Below are 12,823 nucleotides of genomic sequence, written 5' to 3'. Positions count from 1 at the left end.
GCAAATATAATTTAACAGAAAAAAGGCATACTAAGTTAATAATTAATAAATCCTAATTTTAACGTGTATAAATGTTCTTGAACATATATGAAGTTCTATGATAAATTTTTATATTTTTAAATCTGTTAAAATGTAATACAAAACAAATACACAAAATAAAAGCAAAACAAAATTGTTCCAAAATAACAATAGCATTTTACATTTATTAAGTTTAAACTATTTTTCGCTGGCTTCACATATGTAATCGATAATTCGCCCCATCACTATAGTCGTGCTATCGAATCGGTGCTACCACATACATATTTTTTCAGCTAACTAATTCTGCAAGAGTAGAATTTGTTTTTCTATTATCGGTGGTTTTAGAACTTGCACATACTTCAGGCTAAAAATAACAAATCCGGAATGCCGCGCGACTATGACAGGGATTACAACGAGGACGCAGCGGACTACAAGCGAAAACGACGCGACGAGGAACCAACGGCGACCGGTGCACCGGAGACTCCGGAGGCGGATGGCGGCGGACACACCACCAGCCATGCTACGCTTCGGGACACGCCCCAGCTAAACGAGAAGACGAACGCATACCTACAGGAGTGCCTGCTGGAGAAGAAGACGCTAGAGAAGATGCACATCATTACTAAGCGGCTGCTTGATGACGGTAAGTTTGGCCCTTGGACACGTAAGACCTACTTAGCCGCATCTAATTGAATTTTAACGTTCCAACAGAGGTGGAGAAGATCTTAGTTAGTGGCCGCATACCCAAGCCCGAAATTTATGCTAACGTGTACAGCGAAAAACCAATTCGCGTGGCCCAGAAAGTCCTATTCCCCATTAAGGAGTACCCCAAGTTTAACTTCGTTGGCAAAATCTTGGGCCCTAAGGGCAACACATTGCGCCAGCTGCAAGAGGAAACCATGTGCAAGATGGTGGTGATGGGACGCAACTCGATGCGAGACCATGGCAAGGAGGAGGAGCTACGCAGCTCCGGAAATCCAAAGTACGCCCATCTAGGCCGGGACTTACACGTGGAAATATCCACGGTGGCACCACCGGCAGAGGCCTATCACAGGATCAGTTATGCGCTGGGCGAGATCCGCAAGTTTATGATACCCGATGCCAACGACGACATTCGGTTAGAGCAACTGCGTGAGATGGACGGCAAGGACCGGATGTACAAGAAGTCTCACCACTATTCTAAGTCGTATGGCGACCATGGCGCCTACAGTTCTCGGTAGGCTATTTCGTATACCTTTCATTTTAATTTTTTAATGAGGTTTTTTTATCGTCACAGCACTCCTCCCCCTGCTTCTTCAAAGCCCAAAGTTTATTCAATTCTGGAGAAGGCTCGATATGTGATGGACGATCCCAACTATGGCATCGTCAAAACGCATAGGTTGGATAAGTTCAATTTAGTTATTAATTCTTTTAAAAGTCAAAACTAAAACTCTTTAAGAGTTCGTATTTTATTGCCTTTTTAAGGTGGTGTTAAAATTGGAAAATATGTTTTAAATAAGTTTATCAAGTCGTGTAGTTCCCATTGTTTCGGTCTAGATAAGTTTGTTTAAAATTGCCCAATAATATTTAAAGGCTGGTCATTATAAGACCACGACTAGTTTAAATTACTTTTTTAAAAATTGCACTTTATTAATTTGCAATATTAGTACAAATTAGAGACCAGTTCTTGATTATATTATATTTTCAGTAGATCACGGGACCATGAGCTTTACGATCACCACGGAGAATACGATCGCTACGCCACACCTCCACCCCAGACATCGAAGCACTCGACCCACCACGCCCAGTATGACAGCAGCTCCTACGAGCGCGACTACCGGCGTGAGTATCACCCCCACTCGTCCTCCTCTTCCTACGCGGCGGCCTATCCAGGTAAGCTATTCTAGCTATCTAGACCTATTAATCTCTTCCCTCAGCAGGCATGTAAAAAGAAACAACATAAAAAAAGAAAAAGAATAAGACAAATAGCAACGTTTAAACTAAAATCGCGCAAAAAAAAGAAAAAAAACTCAAAAGCAAAACTAAAAATATCCAACTAAGCGACGAAAATTGAAAACGAAAAAAAAAAACAGAAAACGCCACAAAACCGCGAACTAAAATTATGATAAACGGAAACCCATCCCATTTTAACAAGATTTTAAATGCACTATGCCTGAACAGGCGAAATCAACTAAACCGAACAGCGACAATTAAATAATCTTCATTAATTGGACGACTACTAACACACTCACAAGAAGCAAGATAAAACAGGAAAAAAAAAAAAAACAAAATCGACTAAGCAATCAAATTACTTAAATTCACACTTTTTAAACAAAACCATAATATCTCAGACAAGAAAACGCAATAAATGTTCGTAAATATCTAAAATGCAAACTAAATCGTTTGGGAGAAACCTTTTTTTTAAACGTGGAAAATGCATTTTATCCAATAGAAAAAGTTATCGTAGGGTGTAGTGCATTCAAAACCGGTTAAACAATGTATTTTTCTTTTTTACAATGTATATATGTTAAGCAAATGAGAAACCAAAAACCAAAAACAGTACCACAGAGACAGAAACAATTAAAAATCTAAACAACAAATAAAATTCTTTCCAAAATAGCAAAACCAAGCAACGGTCGTTCATCATCGTCATATCGACCAACCACATCGGGCTCGGGATCGCATTCATCTGCTCACTACGAAACTGGATCCCGATCTCGTGAAAGCGTGCGTTATCGCTCGGCTCCATATCCGAAAATACGTTAACCCATCGATTTACCAAATTCCCAAGAAACCAACCCCAACAACAACCACAACTAAACAAAGTTAAGCATAAAGTATAAAATATATTTCAAACAAATTATCAACAATGTTTAAAGTCAACAATCCGAATATGCACACCCATTAATATACTATCTAAACGAAAATCAAATAAAAAACCTAAATTTGTATTAAAATTGTTGTCCAGAATATGAATTGTGTTAAAAAAAAAGAAATGATCATCAATGCAACAAGTTTTATCCTCGAAATGATTGTAAACAAAACCTTCAAACAAATTAATGCTAGTTAAAGCAAATACAAAAATGAGAACAAAACACAAACAAAAACCCAAAAACAATAAATTAATCAATGCGTAATGTTTAGACTAAGCTTTGGAAATATTGTTTCATAAGATTATGAATATAAAACCCAAAAATAAAAGCAAAAGAAAAAAAAACAAATATATGCCCAACGACAAAGTAAGTATCGCCTGCGGACCGAATAATTAACAACAAACACTGAGCAGCAGTTAAAAAAATTAACCATTTACCGGCTTCGTTATTAATTTCCAAGAGCAATGAGTATTGTGAAACGTTCAACGTTGTCGTTTATAACAATGATTTCCGTTTATTTTGTTTGTTTTCTTTCGAACCAACAATTGTTTTTATCTTAAATATTATTTTTAACAATAAATCATTAGACCGATTAGAACTGAATATGTTTGCCGCAAAAATATCCTTAAATAAAGAAAAGAATAATAATCGACGAATCTTGTTTCATTTGTGGGGCATCTCTGGTGAGTAATCAAAAATTCATGGCCCCATCTAGGAACATCAGGCTGTCCACAGCCGATATGGCCATCTCCACATCTCTTTTTTGAATAGTCTTCTTCTTGGACTGTGCTGTATAGGTATACGATTCCCGGGATAACGAGGCAATGAATAATTCCACCGCTTTAGCCACTATGAACACAGCTTCATTGTTTGCCATATGAACATCCGGATCCAGTTTCATTATGTTTCGTATCCTGGCCAAGGGAAGTTGTGTCATCTTAGTCTCGTGATCCGTACAGGATTTGTTACCGTTGGTTACTGCTCAGGTTAAACCTTATAAATGCAAAATCCGTGGGGTTTATTGCTATGACTTACCCGGTTTATCATCAACTCGTTCTGTGACTGACTCTGTTGAAGGATTCTCTGGTGTTTCTTCTATAACTTCTGAAGGTTCCTCAGTTTCACATGCTTCCTCTGCATCCGTCTCCATAACCTGCTCCATCTCCAGATCTTGCTTTTCGGATAATTCATGCTCAAATATGTCTTCGCTAGCCATTGTTTATCGCAAATATTAAAAAATTAAACACCATAACATTAGAGAAGCGCAACCAAGCTCCCGCCGTAACTATCGATATGAACGATAATTTTGGGTTTGAATTTAGATTTATTTTTATTCAGCGTTAAGCGAATTATAATTACTTCAAACAATTTAAAAGTAATTTGAAGAAACAAATTTAAAATTTATTTTTAACTCGATGATTTTGAGTCAAATCGAATTTTTATTCATATCGAATTGAAAATCTCAGCAACCGTGTGTTTCGTGGGTTGACATTTCAACAGCCATTTTGTTCATTATTATAGATACAGTTTTTCAGACTGGAGTTTTTAGTTGAGAAAAAGTGCGTCAATCTTGACAAAATAAAAATGGAGCCGACAACTGAATTTACTGAGAAGCCAGTGACCCATGACCACCAGCCGCGACTGAACGAGGTGGCCCAAAAGTTTTTGGCCGATTTGGACGAGGAGCGCCAGCGCTTGGCTGCAGAATTCCCACTCTGCGCTCTGCTAATCGATGAGGGTAAAATCGATTTGGCAATTGGAAAAGCTCAGGACTTAATCCGTTTATTTCAGCTGTGGACCGTGTTTACTGTACTGGCCGTATTCCTGGTAAGGAATTTTACGCGGATGTGTATAAGCAAAAGCCAATGAAGATTACTCAGAAGGTCTTTGTACCGGTTAAGCAGTATCCCAAAGTGGGTTCCAATAAGAGTTTTCTCCATCTTCGCCTTTCTTATCAATCCCTACCCTTTCTTAACAGTTTAACTTCACTGGCAAGATTTTGGGGCCCAAGGGAAATTCGCTGCGTCGCCTTCAAGAGGAGACTCAGTGTAAGATTGCTATTAAGGGACGTAGTTCGATCCGCGATAGGAACAAGGAGGATGAGTTACGTAATTCGGGTGATCTGCGGTTCGCTCATTTGCAGAAGGACTTGTTCTTGGAGGTCAGCACGGTGGCCACACCGGCAGAGTGCTATGCTCGTATAGCCTATGCCTTGGCCGAGATCCGTAAGTATCTAATTCCAGACAAGAACGATGAGGTTTCACATGAACAGTTGCGTGAGCTGATGGAAATGGATCCGGAGTCGGCTAAGAACATTCACGGGCCCAATTTGGAAGCCTACAGGTAAGTAAATCTTATATATAACCTCTGTATACCCATCCGACTCATTTCATAAGCTATAAAAATACTTTTTCTTCGATAAAAATAAAATAAAAAAAAAAACTAATTAAATCAAAAAGTAAGAGGTCTCTTGCTAGTACATATATAGTATACAGGGGTTACATGGGAATATAAGGCTAATTATTTTTTTTACAGATCTGTTTTTGACAAGAAATTTGGAGGCAACGGCAATGGAGCCCCTAAGTACTTAAATCTAATCAAACGCGCTGCGGAAAATCCGCCCGAGTAAGTTACTTGTAAAGTATAATTTTTTTTATTATTTAATGGTCCCACCAGGAATGAAGAATCCAAGCTTCCCCGTATTTGATTAGTACCTTAAATCTTAGCCAACGTGCGAAGAAACATTCAGTAATATTGTTATCCTTTATAGAGTCGATGATGTGGAGGAGGTGGCCTACGAGTATGAGCACCGTATGCCTCCCAAGCGCCCACCCACAGGCTATGAGTACAGCAAACGTAAGTTGAGACCAATGCATACTTAACTGCTCCTTTCAGCCGTAGTGTCGATATATTACACAATCATTAGATAAGATTGCTTACACAAACAATCCCAGTTTTATGGGATGCACTTTGGATGGGGTTCCTTGGGTTAGATTGTAGTATCAATACCAATACAAGTGAATGAACAAAAAATTCTCAATGCAAAACTGCATAATATTCTTAATTTTAAATAACAAAAAAAGTCTTATATACTCGCATAACATAATAAAAAATAATAATGAAACAATTTTATAGCACGTCCATCAATAATATCTACAAACGGAGCGGCATATAAACGTCCATATCAACCTGACATGAAACGTATGCGCGAATCACCCTATAAGCCAAATCCGTATTCCATACTCAAAAAATATAAATAATACAACCGTGCTGCGCCGTTCGGAGCGCCGGTACCTTTTCCCGCACACCGCAATAAATGAAAACAATACAATGGCGATGCTTATGTAATAAATCACATACCGGAAGAACTATGAATACACTTTACCTAACCTAAACATTCTTGGACAAGCAAGAAGAAAGCAGCATTTAAAATGAAGCTATGAATGAATAACAAGTAACATTAACAAAAATGCGTACTTGCGTCATTAATCACACAAATATGAATTATTACTATTATTAAATAAACATTCGGCTAATCGAAATCCTAGAACTATTTTCGTGCTATTCTTTAGACCATGTCAGCAGAAGATCCATATGCCAAATATATAATATTGTGTTTGATTATGGTTTTCTGAGTTCGTAATTTCTCATGAGTCTGAAAGATATGTTTTAAAATGAAATAAAACAAAATGAAATTAATAAAAACTATAACCCCGATTCCCCATTTTATAACCAATATTTAATACATATTTATCTATTTTACATATAGCAGTAGAATCAAGAGTTATCTCAAACAAATAAATTAGTAACGTTTTAAAACGGTATGATTATTATGTTGTTCGATGAATTATAAGAAAACAAGTGAAAATTACAAACCATTTTGGAGATCAAGACATTAAAATGCGTTTAAAACTAAGTTAATAAATATTATGAATTTATAAATAAAAAAACGAAAGAACATTGAATAAACAAATAAAAGTTTCTGCATAAATCAAATATTTCAAATATTATTGAAAACAACTTTTTTTCAGCCCTTACCGATGGGTGAGTAGTTTAAACTTTAGTAATAAATATTTAAAGTAAGGAGACACCAATAAAGGTTTTTAAATAAAAGAATCATTGATCTTTTGTTTTTTTTTACTTGTACGGATTAGGTTCAACTTTAGTTTATTTATTTTTATATCTTTAACAAAGGCTTTGCGACTGGAAAGCGTTATCTAACTAATATCGATATTGTATTGGCCTTCCCGTAAAGCTGGCTAGCCAGATCTGCTTCTCCAGCTCGTTTTCGTTAGCTTTTGCGGTCTTTTCTTGTGGATGGGGTTGTAGTCGCTGCAGTATTCTTTGGTAGACTTCGTAGGCTGTTTGGCTCTGGCCACAGCGGCTCTGGCCGCAATGCTCTGGCCCAGGGAACTGGGATTCCTCCACGTAAGTATCTTCGTTTAAGGAAGGATTATCGCTTTGCGGTATCATCTGAAGGATGAAATATGTTGACTATTGTTTTCTTCACCCAACTTATCGAAGAGAACCCACATTGACTTACGCTGATTTAAGCCACTGACTAGATGTGTGTCCTGGTCGCTTAGCAGTTGACGACTGAGCAGGAAAGTAAACTTCTCGCTTGAGGCTTGTGCCACCACTACCATTGGCACCACCCTTAGGAGCCACCATATGGCTGCCAGGCTCTGCGCACATTGCGGAATTCCTCCTCCTCCTTCTTCACGGGGTTGCAGCTGCACTGAGGTTCTGTAAGGACTTCAGCGCTTTGTTGTCCTTGTCGCGCGTGGTTTTTCACCCCTCCCCCTCCCACGACCAAAAAGTACGTCAGGGAATCCTGAAGGCCTGGCTATACATATAGGGGTGGATTTCGTTGAATGGATTCAGCTGGGTCTATAGCAGCTCTATTTTATTTCAGTTTTACATCAGACACAATTGCATACATTGTTTTTATGTATTCATAATCCGTTCATATACATACATACATATATATAAATCTTTACTGCCCTTCACAAAAATTCATTAAGCCACTTGGTATCGCATTTTGTTCCGCTAAGTTAAAATCAATTACGTACTAATCTATCGACTTGTTAAGCGCAAGACTAAAGCAATCACTAGGCTAATTCGATCCTATATAGATAGCGTCACAAACAATATTACTTTTAAGGAGTCTAAAAACATCGATGTTGGAAGTAGAGGAAGCCGAGTTGGAAGTGAAATTCAAATAATCTATAGCTCTCGGAAGATAGCTTCCTCAAAGAAATCGGTTTCCTATATAATACAGTAACAAAGCAACACCTAACTTAGTTTGCCAAGCCATCGATATAGTCCAAAGGCTGCACCCCAATGTCAAGCTCATCTGTTGCGGTGCGCATCCCCAAACGTAATGCCGGTGGTGCAGATTTTAGTGGGCTCTTGAACTTGGCCCGCTTCAGAAACGAAAGGACACTGCCAATTGGAGAGGGGCCAGGAATAGGCCGAGCAGCCAGAGGCTAATGTCTCGTCCGTGCGGCGCCGAGTCCTTGGCAGGAGCGGAGGTCACAGCTGAGACAGGGTTTACGGATGGAGCCGGGGTGGTGATTGGCTCTGGTCCAAAGTGAATGGTCACCTGGCGTTTCGCATGATTGGCCACTGAGCATTCGTACCGATTCTCCGTGGTATTGGAATCCAGGGGAACGGTCAGGGTGAACTTGTTGTCCAGTCCATAAATATTATTGATTATGTTGTTTCCACTGGTTACCATCACCTTTTCCTTGTACCAGAGTATCACGTGCTTATCAGCTTTAAAAATGGAAAAGAAAATAATATATTTAGTGTTAAGTTGGATTTATGAACTTACCATTATAGTTCTTGACAGGACATTCTAACTTCACACTGGTTGCGTTTTTCGGCACATAGATATTCACTTCGGTCTGGTCGAAGTAGGGCTCAGGAATTTTGGTTGCTGCCGTGGACTTGGCCAGGTTACCTGGAGCTCGTTGTTGCGAGTCTTCATCATCATAATCGTAATCCTTGCTGGAGTCTCCCGTTGTAGGAACGGTGGCAACTCCCCCAGTTCCTGCTCCGGATCCTCCTCCATTGCCTCCTCCAGCGGCTGCTAAAGATTTGCCTGGGAGTGCCTCCGGCAAGGTCAGCACACCTGGAATAAATTGTAATTAGTTAGGGGCCCCAAAGCACGCGCACCTTTTGCTACACTGAACAAAAATCCCAGTATTTACGAGTTATCTTTGTAACTTTTTGATTAGTGAATAAAAAATATTCAAGTTTTATTTTCGATACCAATTATATGTATGTAAATTATTTTGATATACTCCTGTTCTTTTAAGTTTTTCCCTCTGTATACATTGAAAAGCACTCGAAAAGGTGGCAGCCCAGATTTCCGTGTCTGGTGATAGTTTTCATGCCTAAGCCCCAAAGTCCGCGGAAGGCAACATAAAACCATTAACGGAATAAGGAATATGCCGCCGGGCCAAGCCCCTCTTACACGTATATGAATTTTCCCAGGGAGCGTGTCAACGCCCATTCTGGAGTGATATGATGGTTAGAACTCCAGTTGGAGGTCAGGTCACGGAATGGAATGGAATGCTTTTCGGGAATACTCAGCATACATATGCAAGCAACACACCATATCCGCGAATATATAGACATGGTATGTATCCGGATTTGGCTCAAGGATGTGGGTACATCGGTTTCTGGTTGCGTCATTTGCACGTTTAGCGCATTGCTTAATGGCTGTGAAAATTGCCAATTTGCCATATATAATTCGTGGGCTTTATGTTTGTGCGGGGTTTTTGGGGGTGTGTGTGTGTGTGTGTGTGTGGCAAAGTTATTAGTTTTGTTTACACTCTCGTTAGGAAAAATGAAAAGACATTGGCTGACAAGTCGGGACACCTTTCTTAGCCTTGGCGTAGTTACTGTCTTGTCCAGTGTTTGCCCGCAAACGCGATTTGGGTCAGAGGGAAATGGGGATGGTTTTATCTTCCTAAATCATAAAGACAATATGGAGAAAGTTGAATTTATTACTTGTGGCGCTCAATGGGTGTTCATTCGAATTTTGGGAAGCCTAAAAGTATGCCACAAAATGTGAGACAACATTTGGGAAAACGATAGAACATTTGAATTCAAGATATAGGGAAATTATAAGACTGAAAGTAGAATTTATGATTGTTAAAAATGTTTTGTTTCCTTTCAAATATCATTCAGACTTAAAAAAGGATATAGTTCATCTATAAACAATTATTTTTTAACCGTTTTAATATCATTTTGTGTAGAACCTTTAAAAACACTAAACAGAACTTCTGTAATTTGTAGAACGTTATTAACAATGAAGAGATTGTAGATGTTACAATGGCATGGGAACATAAACTATTAAAACTTTCAGGGTCAAGTGCTTTAAATTTGTAGAGAAAGTAAAGGCCTGTCCGTTCAAGGCAAACTGTCAACTCATGTGACCAACCCATTAAATCCCACGCTTCTGTTGTCCTCCCCGTATCATTATTAATATCGATAATCCGGATAAATAAAACTGGAAGGCACGCATGATACGGCAATTACCTCGCCGCATTCTCTTCCCTTTGACAGCTCATCAGCTACATACCACAGAACCCCGGACCCACTCCCAGTTGCTTAATTATTCAAGAGCCACTTTAATAATGACGATATTTTTAACAATGTGCTCATCCTATACCATACCCCGGCCACCCATTTCATTTACTGTTCCACTAATTTCTCTATTTGGAAGCAGTTTACAATGCTCGTACACGCAAAGAAAAGCTATGTATAAAAAGTAAGTAACAAATATGGATTTAATTTTCATCACAATATATGCCCATTTTTAATCCAAGAATGTTTGATAGCAACGAAGGCTGCTTTAAGTTCCGGTTAAAAATAAGCAGGGCTATTTCCTGGTAATTCCTCGAAAAATAGCAATGCCCAATTCTAGAAGTACAAAAAAATACATTGTTAGGAAATGTATCCGCGAAATTCTGGGTTGTTCCTTGAAGTTTAAATTTTACTTTTCGTTTTCTTACAATTGAGGTTTTGAATGACTGACCACAAAAAGCACATATTTACGTAGGTTCATTAATATTTCCTGTGGAACAGCGTACTTTTAATATTTTTAAAGATAAGCTAAAAACCCTTTATGTAATGAATATCTGTTCATAATGGATAATGGATGTCAGTGCTAGGTTCTGTTATTTCTCATAGCTAGACTTTCAAATCACAAGTCTGAGATATTAGATCTTAACATAAAATGATATTTTTCCCTCTGTGTATACTCATCATCGTGAATTGGGAAGACATTCCCTGGTTACAAGTGGTTTCCAAATTGTCGTCGATTCAATGAATGACACACGTTCTTTCAGCCAACATTTTCCTCCCCCTGTCACTGCCCCACTTCCACACTTTGCCACCACTTCATCACTCCCATCCAGCTTTTAAGGAAAACTTTGCCATAAAAGTGGCGACCCTATGAAGCACTCTTGCTTTGATAGTTTTGGTTGGCAGACAAGTGTTTTATGGAGTTTGGAGCCGGCACCATGTGGGGATGGCGAAAATGCAACCTCCGGTGAATACCTAAGCACCGAGTTGATATTGGTGTTGATGAGCCAATCCCAATATCATATTTAATCAATATTAATAAAATGACAAGCTAGTCAGTATCGCACTCAGAGGAAATTTGTGAATCATTTAATTTTCGGGAGAACTTTAGGAACATTTGCGAATACTCGATAAGCAATTCCACATTCGCCACACAGTGAGTCATTCGAGTTCTTTCACTTTTTAAAGAAATCCCATTTAACGAGTCTAGTGATTAATTCAAATGATGAGGCAATCCCGGTAGCATATGTTTTTTATTTAATAGTCGACAGCCTTATTGGGTCAGCGGAAAAACGGGGTAAGTGCAATGTAATCCATCGATTACTTAAGCGCCTGCAACTCATACACAAACACAAGTGCCGTAGACGTTTTCCCCAGGATTATAATCTCTAGATTATGCAAATTAGCTGGCATGAGTGGGTTATAAGAGGCACCAAGTATTTCTTTGTTCTCCGCAGATATATAGTATACCAGATATGTATATAGTCTTGGCCTGCATTTAATGATACCCGCATATACTCATATATGTTCCCGAATCAAAATCCACTTTATATAAAGATTACAAACAAAATTTGTCTTCTTTAAAAATGGAACTTTAAATGCGGCAAAAGATGTGAGAGGTGGAACGATTTTTACCTGGGAACTGGACAGATCCGCAGGCGATAAGGAGCAGCAGCCAGAGAAGCCTCATTTCTGTCGTTTATGTTTATGATTAAGAGGTATGCCAATATCCACTCCTTGGAATTCTTTTCACTTTCCTGTACTTTTTACCTCTGCTTTTTTATTTTTGGGTTTATTCAGCGGTTACAGAACCCGTTCGCTTTCTGCCAACTTTAAGGATAAACGGCGGCCGAGACACTGAACTTTGTTTTTGTCGCTAGGGCTTTTCGACGGTTTTTAGCCTTTTGCGTGGGCTGTCGTTATCGTTTTGTTGTTCGCCGAGAACTGCGACTTGGATGTAAGAAGTCCGCCTGCAAATACCGACGGAGGGATATTCAGCTACAGTGTTACGTCGGATAAAGGTATGTGTATATGAACACGATTAGAGGAAGATTTAAAGTGTGTGGAAAAACAAAGAATAATAATTGTTATCGAAACTGATTTATGAATACGAATTTTATTATATTTTGGTAATAATTGAACATTAGGTTTGGATTTCTTGTAACGACTAATAAAGTTAGATAAAAGTTAAAACAGGTTAATATTAATAGGTAAGACATAACGTGCTATAAAGTAAAACTGGCTACGTAATAATAAGGAAAAAGCTAATATAATGTTTGAATATTCAAGAATATTATGAAGTTTAAAATTTTTGCTTCGGTTTCAAACTGGTGATCCAGAATAGACAGAATCAAGAA

General features: G+C 38.5%; 5 protein-coding genes across 7 annotated transcripts; 2 read left to right on the top strand and 3 right to left on the bottom strand.

Annotated features, from left to right (window-relative positions):
• The first annotated feature begins 280 nt into the window (after window positions 1-280).
• LOC108112966 (KH domain-containing, RNA-binding, signal transduction-associated protein 2) lies at window positions 281-3,519 on the top strand. Of its 2 annotated transcripts, none has more exons than XM_017223368.2 (5): window positions 281-658; window positions 727-1,231; window positions 1,292-1,393; window positions 1,706-1,887; window positions 2,615-3,519. In XM_017223368.2, exons 1-5 carry the CDS (start codon window positions 403-405, stop codon window positions 2,758-2,760), a joined length of 1,191 nt encoding a protein of 396 aa, XP_017078857.1. In that variant the 5' UTR covers window positions 281-402; the 3' UTR covers window positions 2,761-3,519. The 2 variants fall into 2 exon arrangements, with proteins under 2 accessions (XP_017078857.1, XP_017078856.1); XM_017223367.2 differs by having other exon boundaries at window positions 1,703-1,887.
• A 38-nt stretch (window positions 3,520-3,557) lies between these two features.
• Window positions 3,558-4,146, bottom strand: LOC108112969 (DNA polymerase epsilon subunit 4). Its single transcript, XM_017223370.2, has 2 exons — window positions 3,903-4,146; window positions 3,558-3,845 (listed from the first exon to the last, which is right to left on the bottom strand). Exons 1-2 carry the CDS (start codon window positions 4,081-4,083, stop codon window positions 3,559-3,561), a joined length of 468 nt encoding a protein of 155 aa, XP_017078859.1. The 5' UTR covers window positions 4,084-4,146; the 3' UTR covers window position 3,558.
• A 211-nt stretch (window positions 4,147-4,357) lies between these two features.
• On the top strand, window positions 4,358-6,572 carry LOC108112967 (KH domain-containing, RNA-binding, signal transduction-associated protein 2). The gene is made up of 6 exons (XM_017223369.2): window positions 4,358-4,605; window positions 4,659-4,780; window positions 4,846-5,210; window positions 5,403-5,492; window positions 5,638-5,723; window positions 6,003-6,572. Exons 1-6 carry the CDS (start codon window positions 4,452-4,454, stop codon window positions 6,125-6,127), a joined length of 942 nt encoding a protein of 313 aa, XP_017078858.1. The 5' UTR covers window positions 4,358-4,451; the 3' UTR covers window positions 6,128-6,572.
• A 420-nt stretch (window positions 6,573-6,992) lies between these two features.
• On the bottom strand, window positions 6,993-7,490 carry LOC108112970 (ventrally expressed gene D protein). 2 transcript variants are annotated; one of them, XM_017223371.2, is made up of 2 exons: window positions 7,401-7,490; window positions 6,993-7,340 (listed from the first exon to the last, which is right to left on the bottom strand). In XM_017223371.2, the coding sequence occupies exon 2, from the start codon at window positions 7,338-7,340 to the stop codon at window positions 7,089-7,091; it is 252 nt and encodes an 83-aa protein (XP_017078860.1). In that variant the 5' UTR covers window positions 7,401-7,490; the 3' UTR covers window positions 6,993-7,088. The 2 variants fall into 2 exon arrangements, with proteins under 2 accessions (XP_017078860.1, XP_017078861.1); XM_017223372.2 differs by having other exon boundaries at window positions 7,411-7,478.
• A 242-nt stretch (window positions 7,491-7,732) lies between these two features.
• Window positions 7,733-12,416, bottom strand: LOC108112198. The gene is made up of 3 exons (XM_017222012.1): window positions 12,102-12,416; window positions 8,704-9,003; window positions 7,733-8,645 (listed from the first exon to the last, which is right to left on the bottom strand). The coding sequence occupies exons 1-3, from the start codon at window positions 12,154-12,156 to the stop codon at window positions 8,296-8,298; spliced, it is 705 nt and encodes a 234-aa protein (XP_017077501.1). The 5' UTR covers window positions 12,157-12,416; the 3' UTR covers window positions 7,733-8,295.
• Window positions 12,417-12,823: the final 407 nt, after the last annotated feature.

This window comes from Drosophila eugracilis, unplaced genomic scaffold (assembly GCF_018153835.1).
Source record: "Drosophila eugracilis isolate 14026-0451.02 unplaced genomic scaffold, ASM1815383v1 contig_90, whole genome shotgun sequence".
NCBI lineage: Eukaryota > Metazoa > Arthropoda > Insecta > Diptera > Drosophilidae > Drosophila > Drosophila eugracilis.
The sequence above is the reverse complement of the archived record's forward strand: the minus strand, read 5'-3'. Positions and strand labels throughout refer to the sequence as shown.

Excerpts from the sequence above, each read along its gene's own strand:
- LOC108112966 (XM_017223367.2), top strand. The coding sequence starts at position 403 with ATGCCGCGCGACTATGACAGGGATTACAACGAGGACGCAGCGGACTAC. Across the intron at positions 659-726 it reads TAAGCGGCTGCTTGATGACG|AGGTGGAGAAGATCTTAGTT; the intron begins GTAAGTTTGGCC and ends ACGTTCCAACAG. Across the intron at positions 1,232-1,291 it reads CATGGCGCCTACAGTTCTCG|CACTCCTCCCCCTGCTTCTT; the intron begins GTAGGCTATTTC and ends TTATCGTCACAG.
- LOC108112970 (XM_017223371.2), bottom strand. The coding sequence starts at position 7,340 with ATGATACCGCAAAGCGATAATCCTTCCTTAAACGAAGATACTTACGTG.
- LOC108112967 (XM_017223369.2), top strand. The coding sequence starts at position 4,452 with ATGGAGCCGACAACTGAATTTACTGAGAAGCCAGTGACCCATGACCAC. Across the intron at positions 4,606-4,658 it reads CGCTCTGCTAATCGATGAGG|CTGTGGACCGTGTTTACTGT; the intron begins GTAAAATCGATT and ends CGTTTATTTCAG. Across the intron at positions 4,781-4,845 it reads CGGTTAAGCAGTATCCCAAA|TTTAACTTCACTGGCAAGAT; the intron begins GTGGGTTCCAAT and ends CTTTCTTAACAG.
- LOC108112198 (XM_017222012.1), bottom strand. The coding sequence starts at position 12,156 with ATGAGGCTTCTCTGGCTGCTGCTCCTTATCGCCTGCGGATCTGTCCAG. Across the intron at positions 9,004-12,101 it reads CGGATCTGTCCAGTTCCCAG|GTGTGCTGACCTTGCCGGAG; the intron begins GTAAAAATCGTT and ends AATTTATTCCAG. Across the intron at positions 8,646-8,703 it reads TCCTGTCAAGAACTATAATG|CTGATAAGCACGTGATACTC; the intron begins GTAAGTTCATAA and ends CCATTTTTAAAG.
- LOC108112969 (XM_017223370.2), bottom strand. The coding sequence starts at position 4,083 with ATGGCTAGCGAAGACATATTTGAGCATGAATTATCCGAAAAGCAAGAT. Across the intron at positions 3,846-3,902 it reads ACGAGTTGATGATAAACCGG|TAACCAACGGTAACAAATCC; the intron begins GTAAGTCATAGC and ends TAACCTGAGCAG.